Here is a 19,058-nt window from a genome sequence, read left to right on the forward strand (position 1 = left end):
AGGAAACGGGTACCTTGGGGGGGAGGGCTGGGGCGCAGAAGGGAAATGTGAGGCAGCAAATACAGAGGAATTCTGCTGGTTTGATCAAGTGTTCACACCACTTCAAAGTATGAGCTTAAATCACTGGTTATATGTTTTTCTAAAAAATATGGAAAATGGAATTTTATATATTTTCATATGTACTTTCTAAAGATATGCTGTAATATGTTAACGAGAACAAAGATTTAGTCGGGTTCTTCATACTTATTTTGGCAAACAATTTTAAGAACCGTCTGAAAACTGTTTTGATGCCCAATAAACTGATTTAGTTGTATTAAAATGTAATCTCAAATTCATTATATTGCCAGCAACTGGAAACTTATTCCTCCTGACAACTATGTCATACCCTAACTCTATTTAACCATTTTCATTTTTATTTTTCTTAAAAAGTAGTAGTTCCTAAACTGCTTCTTTTACCAAATTTTATTGCCCACCATTTATGAGATTATGAGTAATGTCTTGTTTATCAGGGAGAAAAAGAAAGGATATCAGCAATAAACTACTCTTGTTGCAATAGAAAATGATCAGGCAACCATGACTTGGTCTTTACAGTTGTTGTCTTCAGGAACACTGATTGAGGTTCTGTTCACTTGCCAGAGAGCTATAATAGAAGTGGGTATTATATCCTGTGTAGGAGGTCCTGAATAAGTAACTACCTCTAAAAACTATTGCTATCTGAAGAATAAAAGTCTCATTATTCTTGGCTTTTGGTATTTTTTCAGATGTGTTCCAAGCTGTTAACTAATCAAAAAAGCTGGAGTATATGCATTTTACTTAGCTAGTTTTAAATATGTGCTACTTACTGCAGCGTTGAGCTACAAGAATTAGGGTACTTGCCAGCAGTTCTCCAGTTTGAAAATGGTGGTCACAGATTCCCAGTGGTAGATCCTTAATTCTGTCATGTGTTTCCTATAATGTGCCTTTAAAACTAGAGTTTGCTGACATGATGCAACTCTTAGGGTTTTGCCAAACATGAGAAAATATATACAATTAGTTGTGGGGGAAGAGTAGTGTCTCAATAGGTCTTAAAAATGTATATTAAAAGTTCGAGCGCTTTCTGGGAATTTAACATGTTCATTAAAATAAAACCATCTATTTTCCCTCCCAAAAGTATCCAGGGGTAAACTGCATTTAAAAAATTGGAGTTTAAGGTTTATATTTTATTTCACCTTAGGCAATCCCAGTATTATGGTAACTATCTTTAAAATAGCCTTTTATATTGAATTAAAAACCCTGTACAGAAGTGGACTTTACATAGTTCTAAGATCAGATATAACAAATGCTGCCTCTGTATACATTCTTGAAATGTGCTACACCTATTGACCAAGTTAAAAAAAATAGAATGGATTAGTTTTCAGTATAGTAGGTTGAGAGAGAAAAAACAAAAGATTGACTGTTACTATTACAATAAACAACAAAGAAAAATATGGAGGAACTAATATTTTGGATTCTCCAAACCAAATTCAAGATTTCTAGAAGTAAGTTTTTCAAAATAAACATACCAAAGTGTGCTGAACCACTGCTACTTTTACTTTGTATAGAGGTACTGCATGTCTGGGTCCCAGGTTGTGCTGTGCCTGTTCGATTTATACCCCTGTAAAATTTCCTACAGGAGAGTTCATCATTGTCACTGTCATGTAGGGATGGTGTCCGAGGCCTAAAATGCCGCCATCTACATGATTTGATATTGACTAGTATCTGACTGAGGTCTTTAGAGAAAGATGTGTCCGAGGTATTTGTTTCTGAGGTATTGGCAAATTGATTGATTGAAGAGTGCTGTGGTGAGGAAATCATTTCCAAATCCAGCTGACGAAACGTACTGTCGTAGTCTGAGTGTGCTCTGTCCAGCAGCACCCTAAAATGAAAAAAAGGGTGAGTGAACTTAAGACAGCACCAAGTCAAAAAAAGTTCAACATAATCAAAAAGTATCTTGACGCCTATCTCACTGGGGTCATCTGATCCCAGCAGCGTTTCCTACCCAAGTGCAGGGGGGCTGGACCTGATGATCTACAAGGTCCCTTCTAGCCCCTAACAACTATGAATTTAAAGACATTAGAAATTTGCTTCTTTAGAGGGAAAAAGCAAAACATTTCAAAACCCTGCAATAAATGAGCACATCAACCCTGATTTACAGTAAATTGCATTTAAAATTTTTGACAGGGCATATTAGGCAATGTAGCTGTCGTCCCCCCTGCTTTTCCGTTTCAGGTCTAAAAATTAACATTAGGCAACTGTAGAACTATCTGCATAATTCAGGACTACAAACAACAAAATCCATAAATTTAGTCCACTTCAGTACTTCTTAATTAGTTAAGACAGTAAACTATATCAGGCTGCATCCACAGTGAACCAAAAATGTTAGGCCAGATGAATATCAAGACAGCATTTATAGAAGTCAGTCTTTTATATACACACCTTTGCCTTTGTGTCCTGAGGGGAGGTGGAGGATGAGGAAGTTTCCACATATTTTAAAGCAACAGTTGTAGCTTACCTTCCACCACGCCCGACCCGTCTTCGTGCAAATCCAATACACCTCTGGGGTACAGTAAGGGTGGTTAAGCAGTATCTATAGCGCACATCTCCTACTCTTCCCTCTTTAGGACTACTCCATGGCCAGGTGCCAGGTTGGTCTAAATGAGGCTTAAAAGAATTAAAAAAAAATAGTTAAAAATAAAATTTCTTCTAATGATGCTCTATCTTTAACATTTGTAAGACAGTGTCACTTACAGCATAGTACTGACAGCCTGCTTTCCTACGGAAAGCAAAAGGACCATCAGGATCATTTTCTTCCTCAGCTTCAGAGGAACCAGACAAGACCTTTAAAAAAAACACAGAGAGAAAGTTGTTAAGTTTATGGAGACAGTTATCTGTTCTTTTCCTAAAACTGTAGAAAACTGTACAGGCCATACCTGGGAGAGAGGTTCTTCATCTGAGCTGGGAAAATCATACTGATTCAGATCTTTAGCATTAAAGACTGGCAGTGCAGCAGGACTCGTCTGTTGAGGAGTAGCAGCAGCAGACGAAGGTAAGACTTTGGGCTTCTTCTCATACTTCCTTTTGGGTCGTATAACATCAGTTTTCTCTTGCTTCAAGAAAATAACAGAAACTTGAATTAATTCACTACTTTAATAAAGGACATAAATTGGTTAAATTACAAGCTTTTTAAGTATCTACTGAAAAGATGCTAAAAACTGAACTGAACTTCTCTCTCCACCATTCTGTACTCAGCATTAATCAAAGTTTCAGATTTCAGGGTTCTGGTTCCTTCATCAGAAGGAATAAAGTCCAGTTTGCTCAGTTGGCATTATATCAGCTAAGAATAAAATTTTCTTTGGGGGGGAGAAAGAGAAAAAAAAAGAAAAAGTACAGGACAACTGTACCTAACAATTAAAGAGTCAGGAGGTATGATTAGAAGGGCACTGTGAATATGAAGTTTTTTGAACATCTGTACAAGGTTGTTATAACAAAACTTAAATGCCTACTTAAAAAGGTTAAAATCTTCTAAAATAACTCAAATTCCATTCCCAAGGGACAGTATTGTGTGAACATGATTTAACAGATTGTTACATCTGTAAAAACAACCAAAAATAATAATTTAACATACTAAGAAAGCAGCATTAACAGGAGTACTCTATCTGCTTTTTCAAAGTTGTGTAGGCATGTTGTGCACATAGGGTACTGGAGATAGGGTGATCAAACATTGGTCAGCAATACGGTGCTACTTATCAGATAAAGAACACTTGGAGACTTGATCCACAGCCATTTATAAATGGACAAAGTCTTGCAACTCTAAGTAGCAATGCATTGTCTGTCATTCAGGAGACTTGCATATTTGAGCAAGTTTGTTCATTACAACAGGAATAACTCTGAAGACTTGTCTAATTATAAAAAAGTCTTTCATACATTATATATTTTACATTACAATTTTAGTTTTACCTTGTATTCCCCTGCCAGGCATTTTTGAGGGAATTTTTCTTTTATGGGTACTATAGTCATACTTTATGACAAAAATCAAGACTAGTGGTGACAAAATGCTAAGTGGGTGTCTAATTGCAATATGAAATGCAGCATTTCATGCTGCCCAAGGCAGCATCATCCCTATCCAAACCACCCCATAAAAATCTTTGTCTAACTTATTACTAAGATTACACAATCAACCCTGTCACAAAACTACAAGGCCCAGCATCCTAATCTGTCACAGGATTCATCAGGATTTGCTTTTTGTTTAGTATGTACAGTTCACATTCCCGTAAGCAGTATATGAACAACAATAGCACAGTAACAATTTGTAAGGGAAAATTGTAAATTCTCTTATGACAACTGTGCAAATAATTTTAAATTACTGAAAATGGAAGCTAGTTGAGCGTATATATTCCTAAAACCACAGGGTTGTTTTGCGATTTGCATTTATTAATAATATTTTCAGTTAAGTTAGTTAACAGGGGGAAAAAAAAAAAAAAAACAACTTCTGACCAATATCAGATGAAAATCAGAGCCTGAAAAAATTATGTACCCTTGCCTATAGTGCCACAAAATTAGAGCAATTATCTCACTAGAAATTTAATGGAAGTCTCCTCCTCTAGATCTGCATTAAAATGTATCATCATCTTTCATTTTTTGGAAGGTTTTTACACAAAAAATAAAGCATGGCTCTCATGCTAAAAGAATCTAAAACACTTTGCAGCCTGCATGCACGAGAGCTTAACCTGATTAAGGTAAGAACCACTTGGCTAGAACTACAGTTTTCTCACCTTGTTAACTTTAAATTCCTTCAGTTCCAGAGTCTCTTGATGTTTAAATGGACTGCTGTTATTAACGGGAATGATGGGGATAGCATAGGTAGGTTTCATTGGCTGCCGCTGTGCCATGACTTCAGCCATGATCTCTCCGTTGTAGTCACCCAAATTATATCTGAAAGTAAATAGTTTTATTAAGTTTTTAAAATACCAGAAACAGAACACTTGCAACATTTACTCTGTAGAAAATACAGTACAAGTCAATCTACATTTATAGTATTTCTTGAAGCTTTGAATCCTGGGAAGGCAAAATAAGATATTTTAAAATTACTACTCCAGAAGAGAGATTACTACACAGGACTCTGAACAGCCCAGAATAAAGCCCTAGAAACCAAACCCATGCTCTACAAATGCTTTTGAAGAGCTGAGAGAAAAGGAAGATGATGGAAAGGAAAGGAGATCATTTCCAGTAAATTGAGCCAACGTACTAAAATTCAGGAAAAAGATAGCGGACATTTCAAAACTGTCTAATTCATCTTAACATGTACAAGTTTCAATATAAAGAAATTAAAAAACAAAAACAAAATTGTAATCCTGACATTCTACTGTGTGTGCTAAAAGATAAGAATCATGCCCATACAACTGATTCTCAAAAACACATTCTTAATAAATAAAATTCGTATTAGATTATATGATTGTCAGAGAGCAATTAAAGGACCTTTTTGAATTGCTATGGTATCAAGGAAGTGAAAACTGTGCAATGGAATTCTTAATGATGGGAGTGTTAGAGCACATGTCCCAAAGGGACAAAAAGGAGAAGGAAATGGTAAAGATAAAGTAATTTGTGATTCATTGCTTCACAAATAGGAGAGGGTTCTCTTTGCTTTAGGTCCTTAACAAGATTAATATTCCAAGTTTTCTACTGAACTTCTCTATAGTTTGTAACAGCTATTCTATTTGTTCAATTTTTTTTAAAAAATGGAAAGAAAAGATTTATTATAGTAAAAATTACTCAATTTCAAATTTAATTCGTTATTGTTTTTCTTTAGTCATATAAAAAACCTTGCTATGGTACAGTAACTGTGAAAGGGCTAGAAATATTTGTTTTAGGTGTATAAAGCTTCATAAAGGATTTTGATATAGGTCATTAAAAACATTCAGTATGAAAGTGTTGTGAAATGATCATATTCTGACCCATTGATAAGATTTACCTCTTTTCCATAATTTCCAGTGTTAAATGCAGTAACTCTCTCTTGCTCTTCTCCCTTCTCTTTATCATTTCAAGGATAGTTACTGCACGACTCAGATCTCGACGCAGCTTAAGCATTTTTTCATAAGATGCTTCATCATTCTTTCGATTCTGTAAATACATTTTTTTCATTTCATTTACATTAAAGTTGCTATTGAAAGCACATTATGCATTAAAGTGAGAACTTGAATCAAGTATTAAGCACGTGAAAAATTACAAACACTCCCTTTTTAAATGTGTTAACCACTTCGTTACTACTAGAATTTATAACTACCAAAAAAAAAAAAAAGAAAAGAAAAGAGACTGGGACACTCATGAATACGAGCTTTTGAAGTCTGACTATATATAGTTTTAGGCGAGTGCTGGTGTCCATAGCAGACTGTTTTTTTTCCCCTTTGACTGTCCATACTTAAACAGACTTAAATACTGCTTCACCCAATAACAATGTGCCCTTTTTACTTACTTTTCGGGTCTGCATCTTCTCTGTTCGCCTTCTAAAAGCAACGTAAGGATCATTTGTGCTGGAGCCGTCTCGTTTCTCTTGTTTCACTGCTGGGATAAGGGAGGGACCTCGACAGTTTTTCCTCTTTTTAATCCAGTACTCGTACACTTCTCTGATCAATTCATCGTCTTCCTTCAGCAGCAGCTTGGCCTCTTGCAGGCTGACTGGCTAAATTTAAAACACAATCTGTCACTTTCATATGCTGATTACTTTTTGTAAATTTTTCAATTTTTAATCTGACATAGTATTTTACCTGCTGACCACTGCCTTTTTCTAGCCGATCTATCATCTCCTCGAACTGCAAAGGAGATATGTCCATTCTTTTCTTCAGTTTATTCACGAAGACCTCATCTTCTGAATCCAGGTCATAATCTGGCTGCTCAGCATCCAAGCTAAAAGCTAAACAATACAATGTATGTTAACACGTATATGGTGTCTATCATGGGAATAATTTCACTGAAACAGGTGTGTCTGGGAATGACATGCTCCACTGGACAAGTCTAGCTCCTGTTGCAAGACAACAGGATTTATTTAGACACTGCACTTATTCTACTTGGATTAACAGCAAACCTAGATATAACACAGTATCTGTAGTTGAAACGCACTGGATTTATTAATAAAGATGACTAACAGAAGTATGGTGACACAATGCACATGGATGTTAAGAACAATCATGGAAATTAAAATTTAGTAAATGGTAAGCAGTTGAATTATTTATCTGGTTTACTTGGCATAGTTTTATAGTGAAGCTAGACAAATTTAAAACAATAAAAAAAAATCAGAAGTGAAATCTACTTTCATAAAGGAAACTGAAGTTTCAGCTACAAAAATCCAGGATTTAATTCCAAATATTTAGAAGGTATTTCAAGAAAAGCTATAATAAAGACTAGATGAACAGAATGTGAGTGGTGCAAAACAGTAAACTCTAGCAATAATCTAATTCATGATACAGGTAATATTTGAAAACTAGCTTATGTTTACACAAAAACTTCAAAATGTTATGAAAAAACACTGTGCATTCCTCTAGTACAGAGGTGTCACTGAGCTCCTGGAGGGGGCACCAGGGATACATTTTGATGGCAGTGGGGCAAGCAATAGCTTGCCCTCGTGGCAAATGTGGGTCCTAATCCAGCCCTCAGAGCCCCATGGTCCAGATGTGGCCCAGGAGGTCAAGGAGTTGACATTTCTGCTATAATACAAAACTGAAAACAACGGCTTTTCTTTCTTTTTAAAGTGATTTTGCCAATTCTCATCCCAGTCTTGCTGATTTCCACCATAAACAAACCTTATTTTAGCAATCTGCTGGGTTTAAAAAGGTTTTTTTTTTTTTTTTCCAAGCGCACAATGGTAGTTTCTACCATCATCCTTTAATCTGATACACACACAGACAGTTATGAAATCACTAACAAAAGAGAAAACTAGAACATCTTATGTAATTCTTTCAATTATTTCCTTGCTTTATTTCTTAAGCTTTCCACTCCTAACATAATTTCTGATGCATGTTTTATCAAATGTTTTGTTAAAACATCATTACCTTCCAGTTTTGTCATAAGCAAGCTTTTAGAAGACCTACAATCTCAATAAGCCCAGTTTCTCTCTCTCTTTCCCCTCACATTAAGGTACTTTAATTTCACTATTTTGACCGTATATTCATGATTTTTATTATTTCCTGTCACATAAAAAGTAAGAGTGTGACAAAAATCCAAGTTCTGTACATGACCCCAAAGTATACAGTTATATTAACCACTTAAAAAATTCAGGTAAGGTAACCAACTGTTAGAAAAGAGCGGCCACATCAAAACTGTTTTGACAGTGCTAAGTAGCCTTAACAATTATATACGTAAACTAAATTAATGAGCAGCTTTTAACATGTTCCCAGAGGAGAAAGAGAACCTGTTTAAGGGTAATAGCATCATACCATTTCAGGACATCTATTACTTTGTCTATTTTTAATCCCTGATGCACTTCACAGAGTGAAAGCCTAAAGAAAGAACAGTCAAAACAAGCACAGGCTGTCATCGCATGCTCAGGAATCTTAAAGGCTCAATCAAAGCCTTTGTTATGTAAGAAAGGTTGCATGTCAAACACCTGTTTAGCAATACACATGGCAAGATTAACTTATAATTAATCTTAATTCATACAACTGCATGCAACACAAATTAGCTTGAGACTTCCAAAGGCCAAAACCCTTCTCACATTTTATGCATTTTCCTTGGTATATAAAGGCTTTTGTTCTTATGTAGGGGGGTCTACTGCTGTCAGACAAGCAGGGGCACCTCTGCATGGCAGTGCAGGGCTCCCAGTAGTGGCACAAGCCTCCACAAGGCTGCCCAGTGGCCATGCGCACCTTGCCTGACCACCTTCTTCCCGCTATTCCCCCAGCCCTTTGCAGGCTGAAACTGTCAGCCTGCAAGGGGAAACCCACTTTTTTCCCCACATTTTTCTCTTTTAAAAGAAAAAATCTGGGTTCTTTCTTTAAAAAAAGAAAATCCACGTTTTACTTTGTTTTTCAGTGGTGAATGAAAACCTGGATCCCTGGTTGATGAAACAGCTTAAGGCACAGACAAATGTACACTTGGAGTGACTTCAAAAGTGGAGGGAGGCTGCTATTTGGGAGTACAGGCAGTCCTCGACTTACAACATTTCCAGTTACATTTATAAATTGACACCTGTTTCAACTTTACAACACCAGTTTTGACTTTACAAAGCTTGATCTGATGCTACACCACACCACGCCAGTGAACAAGTGTGCTGCGTGGCCCATCTCCCTAGAGAACATCTATCAAAACTTCCTTGGACACTTTCAAGAAAGCAGAGAAGACTCCAGAAAAACCTGCAGCCAACACTGCTGAGAAGACTCCAGCCAAGAACCCTTCAAAAGTCCAACCAAGAGCCTTCAAAAAGTCCAGCAAAGTCACCTCAAAGAAGTCCTTCCAAATCAATACGATTGCTATTTACAATATAAATACACCAATGTAGTTATATCACTCATCTCTAGTTGATCAAGTACAAAATTCTGGGGTATTTCTGGTGAAAATAAGGTATCAGGCCTTGGTTGAGGAACTAATCCCCCATTTATAACACTGTTTCCTTTGAGAAAATTGATTCCAAGTTACGTTTTGACTTAAAACGTGGTTTTCAGGAACCAATTGCGTCGTAAGTCCGAGGACTGCCTGTACATGGCAGCTGTTATACTCAATTTTTTACAAGCACATGAGCCTGTAGGTTCAGTGGTTCTCAATTCAGGGTGCCATAAGATCTTTTCAGAAGGTGATGCAGTGCAGGCACTGCTGAAATGGCAGCCACAGCACCCCAGTTAAGAAACACCACGGCAGGCTGAGGCAATAACCAGTGGTTCTCAATCAGGGTGACAAATTCAGAAAAGTTATGTAAAAGTTATGTATCCCTAAAAAAGGTTGAGGACCACTGCTTAGAGTCAAATGAGCTAAACTGCCTAAATTCGAACCTAAATGTTCGAAATGGGCAAAGCTGGAGTGGTTCTGTTACACTTGCATCACTACAGGCTTCTGAACAGGTAACTTAACAGCTAAAAGCTGCTGCTCAGCTCGGAGCAGAAGCTCCCCTCCCAGGGGTATATTTGTCTCTTCTTAACCTAATAAGAGAGTAGATGTTCAGCTACTAAGAATCTTCAAAATGTGTCCGGATGCAAGGTAGGGCAGGGCTATCTGTTCAAAACCCTTCAGATGATCTCTACCACCAGGAGACATGTGGAAATATACACCGTATTTCCTCAAATACACCACCACCCCCTTTTCTTTCCCCACACCTCAAAAATATTGGGATTAGTGTATTAGGCAGAGAAGCTGATTTTCTGCCCAGGACAAAAGCACCCTGCTTTAATTACTGCTCCAGTACAACAGCAGTGCCCTTATAATTCAGGTAGCTGAGGGAGTCGATTGACTTAATGTCTAATTGCTCACTTTATAGGTATTAATAACTACCTCTCCTTTTTAATGACTTGATGTTCCCTAAATCAATTTAACATTTTAGGACAATATTGCTGTCTGCTAGGTGCTCCCAGACTCTACCCTATTTTACAGCACTGGAGAGTAGCTCTTTTCAAAACCATAGATCCTTCTATGGAGACCAGTTTTCAACAACAGCTAGTGTTTCAGCTTCAGTTACCCAGGAAAGGGAGGATGAGTTAGCTGAAAATTAGGCTCTGTCTATGTACAGCCATAACTCTGAAAACACCTTTCTTGTCTGCCTTTTTTTTTTTTTGTGAAAGGGAGAATGAAGAACAAGTGCATATTATATTCTATGGCATGTTTCATCTAAAAAAACAAAAAAAATAGAGCAGCCACCAAGGTACCAGGAACTCACAAGAAACATTTTATAAATCAACCCCAACATTTATAGCACATTTTTGTTGTCTATGAAATAAAGCCACCATATACAAGATACTGATAATTAAAGCACAGAACTGGATTCTGCATTAGCAGAATTTAGCTGTTTTCAAATGTTACCCCCAAGCAACAACTGTGGTGAGATCAACTCCAAGAAAAAGCAGTTACAGTTTTCTAAACAGCTGAGGATTCTTATTTTCATTCTACGTGATGCGTTAGCTTCAATATGAAAACAAACACAGCCATATTCATGAATAGGTTAAATCCATCTCACTGTCCAGATGAGGCAACTGACCCCAAGTGAAAAACCATGTGAACTCTGATGCTTCAATGCCAGAACTACATGTGCAGAGCAGTCTTCTGCAGGGAAGGTGAGCCTTGTGGCCCACCGGTTGAGGCAGAAGGAAGGGTGGAGTTGCACCTTACACACTAACTATATCAGAATCTGTAAAGTGAAAAACTACTTTGTTTTTTGCCTTTGGAAAAAAAAAAAGAGCAACTAAATCCCATTCATTTGGAAAGATTCAATAATTTCTCTCATTCTCGTCTGAACCCCCAGCCCACTGTGCCATCATCATCTTTTCTTCTGATGAGCCATACTGGTACATTTAGTATTCCCCCATTTTTCATTGATATATCATCACCTTCAAGGTGGTTTATGGCCATGGCTCTTCTGGCTAACGAAAGTTAGACATTTCACTGGATGCCAAATTTTAGAGCGAGTCAGCATTTTAACAAGTGCTATTGCTACATTTTAGCACTAACAAACAATCCTAACTCAGATAATGCTCCAGTCAACTTCAACAGAGGTTGAATCGTGAGTAAAAATTGAATAGGGCATTTATATAAAACAGTTAACATTTAATATGCTAAACATGCACTAGTTCTCAAAAACAAAATCTCAATGGTAGTTCAACAGTTGTTTAATAAATTCCTTTAACCCTAAGTTAAATACAGTTTTAGGGACAAGTCTGCACATACAATTTTTATACTTACGCTGTATGTGAATCAGCTGCTTTGGCATCTTAAATTCTCCAGGGTATATAGATTCATAGTAAGCAATATTACTTTCTGCTTCTGGGACTGGTATAACCATATTATCCCTCTTCTCTCCATATACCTGTTGTGCTGAGATAGCCCGCTGGAGATGATGTTCCTATAAACAAGAGGTTGAAAAATTAAAAACAAATACACTTTTCAGAGGTACATAGTAAGGTATGGGGGGGAAGGAGTGGGGGAGGGGTAGATTACTTTATTTCCAAAGCTCACTTTTTAAACAAGTAAAAACAGATTACATTTCTCCACAGATTTATACTTTTTAAGAGCAAAAGACATATGAGAAACATTAAGTTAAACATCCATTTTGCAGGTATTTTGAGCATAGTAACAAGCTTTTCCAGGAGGTGGAATTAGAAACCATAGGAAATTTCCTAGTGCAGCTATTCTAAGTGGCCAGCAGTGCAGTTTCTTTTTCTTTCCTATGGCTGACCTAGAGCAACAATGCTTTCAAGAAGCATACCACTGCCCTGAGGCTAAGCAGAAGAGACAAGAGAGGTAAGCAGGTTTTAGATAGAAGCAGCAAACAAACCAAGTCCAAATGCGACTTCTGAGCAACTACATGATCTTAACCCTGTATCTGCTTGTGAGCTAGAGTTGCAGTTTAACTTCAAATTTTGTCCATACTCAAAAGGATACTGTACTTCCTTTTTTCCTGGGTCTCTCTAAGCCAGAGGTAGGGAAAATACAGCCCATGGGCGCTCACCAACTAACTGTACCTTGCCCAGCCCATGCGCCTTGCTCCCACGCAGCTTCTGGGCAGGGCCACTGCCACTGCTTGGCTTCTCCTGTGTCCAGCAGCTCATCTCCCTGCTGCAGCATTCACTCTGGGCAGCAGGAAGGGAAGTGGCTGGGGGGCTGCAGCTGGGCAGGAGTGACAAAGTGACAAGTGTGGGTCTGGCAGGAGCATAGAACACAGGTGGGCAAGGTGTGGATGTGAGGGAGAACGGGAGGGTGTGGGGACCCCCTGCCCCCCATGGCGCAAAGGCCACGTCACTGGTAGCAGCAACAGGCAGTGGGCACTTGTGGCCCGAGCAGGTTCTGCTGCCTGGCAGCACATGGCTCCAGCCAGCACTGCAAGGAGTATAGCCAGGCCAGCCCATCTCTATGATATAGGGCTCTGCGCCGTGCATGTGCAGCTCCTGGCACTTACACGCGACCAGGGGAAGCCTAGCACAATACAGCCTTACCCACCCCTTGTCATCCAGGTCCCAGAACTGTGCTGGAAGTGGAGGGGAGCACCGCCCCCTGCTTCCCAGCAGGGTCCCAGGACCTGCACGACAGGGTGTGGGGAAGGCAGTCAGCTCCACTGTGCAGAACATCCCCTGGTGGCACGTGAATGCTGGGAGCTGCACATGAGCCGTGGGGAGCCCCACATGATAGAGATGGGCCAGCCCTGCCACCAGATGCAGCACTAGCCAGAGCTGCATGTAGCTGGGTGGCACCTGTGTGTCATATTGGGGGGTGGCGGTGAGAGGAAGTGGGGAGGTCCCCATATCCCACAACCCCCCTATAAACACCCCAACATACCCTATGCCCTGCACACACAGCCATACCCCCTCACAACACCCCCATTTACACCCTCAATATACAAAAGACAGACTTTATTTTTGAATTATTATGCAATCATCTCTACATACACTACACAAATACAAATCATGACAAAAATATTTTTTATAATAAAATTAAAATACGTTACAGTAGGTGTTTGACTTCAGGTATACAACTTTTTTTTCTGGTTCCAAGATGGCAACCCTCCTCCCAAAAAGAGTACTTCAGGGGGCAAGGGACTTCTGGTGACAAAGGTCAGGGGCAGGACTTTTGGTCCCAAGATAGCAACCAGGGGGTGGGGCACCTGTCAAGAGGTGTGGCTATCCTTGCAGCCCTCCACCTGAAATAATTGTCCACCCCTGCTCTAAACTCTGTTTTGTAATTTCAATTTCCAGTGTATTTCTATTCTTGTCAACACTGCAGATGCTGCATCAAAACTACAATGCTAATTCTGTATTGGTAAGACTCTGCCATTAGATTACTTTATAACAAAATACAAAGCTACCACCAATGGGATAATTCTGTTTCAGGGATTTACAGCAAATTATCTGTTTAATATCTCAAAAACAATAAATTGGGGTTAAATGGCCTGCTACAGGAATGGTCACCCCACAGCATGTGTACCACGAGAGGCATGGGTAGTCTGTGTGCATGACGTGTCAGACTGGGGAGGAAGCAGAGAACACAATGGCAGATAAGGCAGGAAACAAAAGGCAGAGCAGCAGATCAGGCAGTGGAAAGGGAGTGGAGTGACACATGGGGTAGTGCAGAGCTTACCTTGTGGCACACATGCCAGAAAGTTAGGCCCCACTGGTCTATGACTTTTAATATCTCTGTCTCTATCTCTCTCTCTCTCTCCCCCCACCCCTCTCCATCTATATATTTTAGATTAATCTTCTATATTTTAGGGGGGTTTTTTCCGATTTTAGATTTTTATATTTTAGATTGTTCTATCTGTGAAGAGGTCAGCATCGTTGACGCCCATATATCGTGCATCACTAATATGAGGTAACAGGTTATTTTTTTTAATAGGATTCAGTTTTGATTTTCTAGTACTTTGTAACAGATGAATACATTTTGCCACTTTGGTAGAGACAGCTTCATATGTTTAGTGCTATTTTTAATGAGTTGACAACCTAGAATGAATCTTCTATCAATCCAGTTAAGTGCCTGTGTAAAAAGCATGAGTATGCATGTGTAGGCATACATTTGGCAGGAAGAGTCTTGGAATTTTGTCCCAACTGTTGCTGACAATGGCATTAGGCTTTCTTCTCATATAGTACTGTCAAACAGTCAAGTGATTATATCAGAATACAAATTATCTACTGGCTCTTTCCTGCATGCAAAGGCCTAACTTTTACCAATATTCTAACGCTTCCAATCGGACTAAAAAAAAAATATCACAGAAACCAAATGCCTTTAAAATTATATATTCCTGGGCATTGCAGTACATTACAGGACAGCTTTAAATGGAAGCTCTGATTTTTTAGGTTGTAGGATCTATACTGCTAGCAAATTTCTGTATAATATCCTCATACAACAGCTTTCTGAGAGATCATTAAGCACGTATTTTAATATTCATTCTGGCCCAGGGAACCCTGGGTTACGGTAGTGCCACTGATATAACATATGACAGGGATTGTGGAAAGGTTCCTGTTATTCTCTTGACTGAACATCTCTATATGCCTATTATTATACTACTGTTCATGGACTGCTCTAAAAGACTTAGTTTGGTGCTATGTTTTAGTACAGCTTTGTAGAAAGTTCAGATTCACATCTCTATTTCAACTTGAACCAAATTTCTGAAACCATCTAAAGATGCAAATACCGTTCCTCTACTTTTGTTTGATTCCTTAAGGCAAAACCGCCATTGCCATCAGCTGCATGTGCATTTTTTAACGTAAGTTGATCAGAAATTTTCTGATATGACTAGAGTTACTTGGATTAGAACTGGAAAAAGTGCAAAGACAGACAAGTTATGATCAGGAACTGGAAAGTCTATATCTTACAAAAGGAAACTGAAAGAATTTGGTTTATTTACCTTAACAAAACACAAGCTGAGAAGGGACAGGAAAACCCATTTGATACATTTATGAAGAACAGATACCAGACAAAGAGAACAGCTATTCAAATTAAAGAACAGTGCTGGCATAAGAAAACGATGGCACATACTAGGCAGGAATAGATTTGGGCTGGAAACAGAAAGTTTTTAACCTCAGAAGAATGAGGTTCTTTAACAGCCTTCCACTACGAGCAGTGAATAAGAGACATAACTAGTTTCAAAATGGAGCTCGATCAGTTTATGCAAGATGACTTGATGTGGCCGTCTATGAAAGGACCTTGGAGTCTCCTACCAGTCCCCTGCACCTCTGTTAGTATTCTTAGCTAAACGTTTTCTACACTTGTAATTTCTGTCACTCTACTTTCATACGTCACAAATTCTGTATTATTTGTAATATATACATATATTACACTAACCAGATAAGATTACACTATGCAGTCATTAATGTGAGCTTTGAAAAAGTGAATAATGTTGGCTTACTTCTACATCCAATGAGGTCAATACACATGCTGAAAGAGTGCATGCACATACACAATTTTATATATATGGGAACATATAACCAGTCTACAAGAGCAGGTGCCATGCTAAGTCAGTCAGAATGAGCGCTATGTGCCTTGGATCTGGTTGGAGGGAGGAGGCTGCATGAGCCTAATCTGCAAGGCCATAGTTTCATAATTTCTAGGGTCGGAAGGGACCTGAGCAGATCATCTAGTGCGACCCCCTGCCATGGCAGGAAAGAGTACTGGGGTCAAATGACCCCAGCAAGATATTCATCTAACCTCCTCTTAAAAACCCCCAGGGTGGGAGCCTGCACCACTTCTCTTGGAAGCTGGTTCCAGATCCTAGCCGCCCTGACCGTGAAGTAGCGCCTCCTGATATCTAACCTAAACCTACCCTCTGCCAGCTTGTGACCGTTATTCCTGGTCACTCCTGGCAGTGCTCGGGGGAACAGGGACTCCCCCAATGCCTGCTGATCCCCCCTGACTAGTTTATAACAGGCCACTAGATTCCCCCTCAGCCTTCTCTTTTGGAGGATGAACAGGTTCAGGTCCCGTAGCCTCTCCTCATAGGGCCTGCCCTGTTGTCTGTCCCCTGATCATACAAGTGGCCCTCCTCTGGACCCTCTCCATGCTGTCGACATCCTTCCTGAACTGGACATCCGCCCAGAACTGGACGCAGTACTCCAACTGCGGCCTGACCAGTGCCGCATAGAGGGGGAGGATCACCTCTTTGGATCGGCTCAAGATGCACCTGTGGATGCATGACAAGGTGCGGTTGGCCTTCCTAACTGCCTCCCCACACTGCCGGCCCATGTTCATCTTGGAGTCAATGATGACCCCCAGATCCTTTTCTGCCTCCGTGCTGACAAGAGGGGAGTTCCCCAACCTGTAGGTATGGTGCCGATTGTTCCTCCCGAGGTGCATCACCTTGCACTTGTCTGAGTTGAAACCCATCCTATTCTCATCCGCCCACCCTTGTAACCTGTCTAGGTCTGATTGTAGCCTGTTACATCCTTCCAGTGTGCCCACGTCCCCCCACATCTTAGTGTCATCAGCAAATTTGAACAAGGTGCTTTTTACCCCCTCGTCCAAATCACTGATGAAGATGTTGAACAGTGCGGGCCCGAGGACCGAGCCCTGCGGAACCCCACTGCCCACGTCCTTCCAGGCTGAGAAGGACCCATCCACTACCACCCTCTGGGTGTGGCCTTCCAGCCAGTTGGCGACCCGTTTGACTGTGTGGGTGTCTACACCACAGCCCTCCAGTTTCTTAATGAGAACGGGGTGAGAGACAGTGTCAAAAGCCTTCCGGAAGTCCAGGAAGATTATATCCACTGCTACCCATGCGTCCAATGATCTGGTGATCTGATCGTAAAAGGCCACCAGGTTGGTCTGACAGGACCTGCCACTGATGAACCCATGTTGGTTGCCCCTAAGCATGCAGTCCCCTGCTGGCCCCTCCTGGATGTGTGCCAGAATAATTTTCTCAAACAGCTTGCCTAGGATCGAGGTAAGACTAACCGGCCTATAGTTTCCCGGGTCCTCCTTCCTGCCTTTTTTGAAGATGGGAACCACGTTGGCCCTCTTCCAGTCCTCCGGTACCTCACCAGAGCACCACGAGTGCTCGTAAAGCCGTGCCAGGGGACTTGCAATGACCTTGGCCAGTTCCTTTACAACTCTAGGGTGGAGATCATCCGGACCGGCTGACTTGAATACGTCCAACCCCTCCAGAAGCTCCCTAACTAAATCCTCGCTAACCCGTGGCCCAGGTGTGCCTCCCCCAGGGCCCAAAGGGGGCCCAGCAGGGAGGTGGCTGTTCTGGTCCCTACTTAGGAAGACGAAGGCAAAGAAATCGTTAAACATGTTAGTTTTGCCGTCTGGTGTGACAATCAAATTTCCCAACGCGTCCTGCAAGGGCCCCACATTACCCGGGACCTTCTTTTTACCCCCTACGTATTTAAAAAAAGGATTTCTTATTGTCCTTAATCTGGGAAGCTAGTCCCAGTTCCATCTCTGCCTTGGCCTTCCTAACTACCCCCCTACATCCCCGAGCAACTACAGAATAGTCCTCCCTGGTGATGACCCCTTCTTTCCATTGGGTGTAAGCCGCCTTTTTAGCAAGGAGACATTCCCGGATTCTTTTGGTGAGCCACGGAGGCTTGTGTGCTCTCCTGCTCCCTTTGATCCTCACTGGGATTACCTTCCTTTGGGCTTGGAGGATCGTCTCCTTAAGGAGCGACCACTCTCCTTGGACACCTGGCTCCCCTCCCCTCTGGGACCTCAGCGCTTCTCCAACTATCCTCCTTAGCTCGTTGAAGTCTGCCCTCCTAAAATCTAGGGCCGTTGCCTTACTGCATGCCTTTGCCACCTTGCGCTAGATGGTGAATTCCAGCAGGCGATGATCGCTGTCACCCAGGTGGTTGAGCACCCGCAGCCCCCTCACCAGGTCATCACCCATGGCCAGCACTAGGTCCAACAATGTGTCTCCCCTGGTGGGGCTGTGCACCTCCTGGGTTAGATGGAGGTCCTGCACTCTGGCCAAGAACCTACGTGAGCGTTCAGACCTGGCTGACTGTTCTTCCCAGGAGATGTCCAGGAAGTTCAGGTCCCCCATGACTACCACATCCTTAGCCTTCACTACCTCTGTGAGCTGACCCAAGAATTCCTGGTCAAGCTCTTCCCCCTGGTTGGGAGGTCTGTAGTAGACTCCCACCGTTAAGTCTCTTTCCCCTGGACTGCCTTGTACTCTAACCCAAAGCACTTCAGAATGCCCCTCCCCTGACTCCTTGCTAATTGACAAGGATGTGTATTCCTCCTTAATATAGAGCACCATGCCCCCACCTCTCTTTCCTATCCTGTCCCTCCTGTACAGCCTATAGCCCTTGACATTCACCGCCCAATCATGCATTGCGTCCCACCACGTTTCCGTAATCCCCACTATGTCCGGGCTGGCGTCAGCCAGCAGGAGGGTGAGTTCCTCCTGCTTGTTACCCATA

At 40.9% G+C, this 19,058-nt stretch overlaps 1 protein-coding gene across 5 annotated transcripts in view; it reads right to left on the reverse strand.

The window, feature by feature from the left end:
* EPC1 (enhancer of polycomb 1) overlaps positions 1 to 19,058 on the reverse strand; it is an 89,373-nt gene that overhangs the window by 16,137 nt on the left and 54,178 nt on the right. For all 5 annotated transcript variants that reach the window (XM_090047533.1, XM_090047532.1, XM_090047531.1 and 2 more), the window contains 9 exons: positions 11,890 to 12,049; positions 6,780 to 6,925; positions 6,488 to 6,694; positions 5,987 to 6,135; positions 4,791 to 4,950; positions 2,949 to 3,125; positions 2,767 to 2,856; positions 2,531 to 2,679; positions 1,542 to 1,894 (listed from right to left, as the gene is read on the reverse strand). In XM_090047533.1, the coding sequence (XP_089903659.1) occupies positions 1,542 to 1,894; positions 2,531 to 2,679; positions 2,767 to 2,856; positions 2,949 to 3,125; positions 4,791 to 4,950; positions 5,987 to 6,135; positions 6,488 to 6,694; positions 6,780 to 6,925; positions 11,890 to 11,989 (1,531 nt within the window). In that variant the 5' untranslated portion in view covers positions 11,990 to 12,049. The remainder of the gene's footprint in view (positions 1 to 1,541; positions 1,895 to 2,530; positions 2,680 to 2,766; positions 2,857 to 2,948; positions 3,126 to 4,790; positions 4,951 to 5,986; positions 6,136 to 6,487; positions 6,695 to 6,779; positions 6,926 to 11,889; positions 12,050 to 19,058) is intronic.

This window comes from Crocodylus siamensis, chromosome 5 (assembly GCF_052110815.1).
Source record: "Crocodylus siamensis isolate JL-2025a chromosome 5, ASM5211081v1, whole genome shotgun sequence".
Lineage (NCBI taxonomy): Eukaryota > Metazoa > Chordata > Crocodylia > Crocodylidae > Crocodylus > Crocodylus siamensis.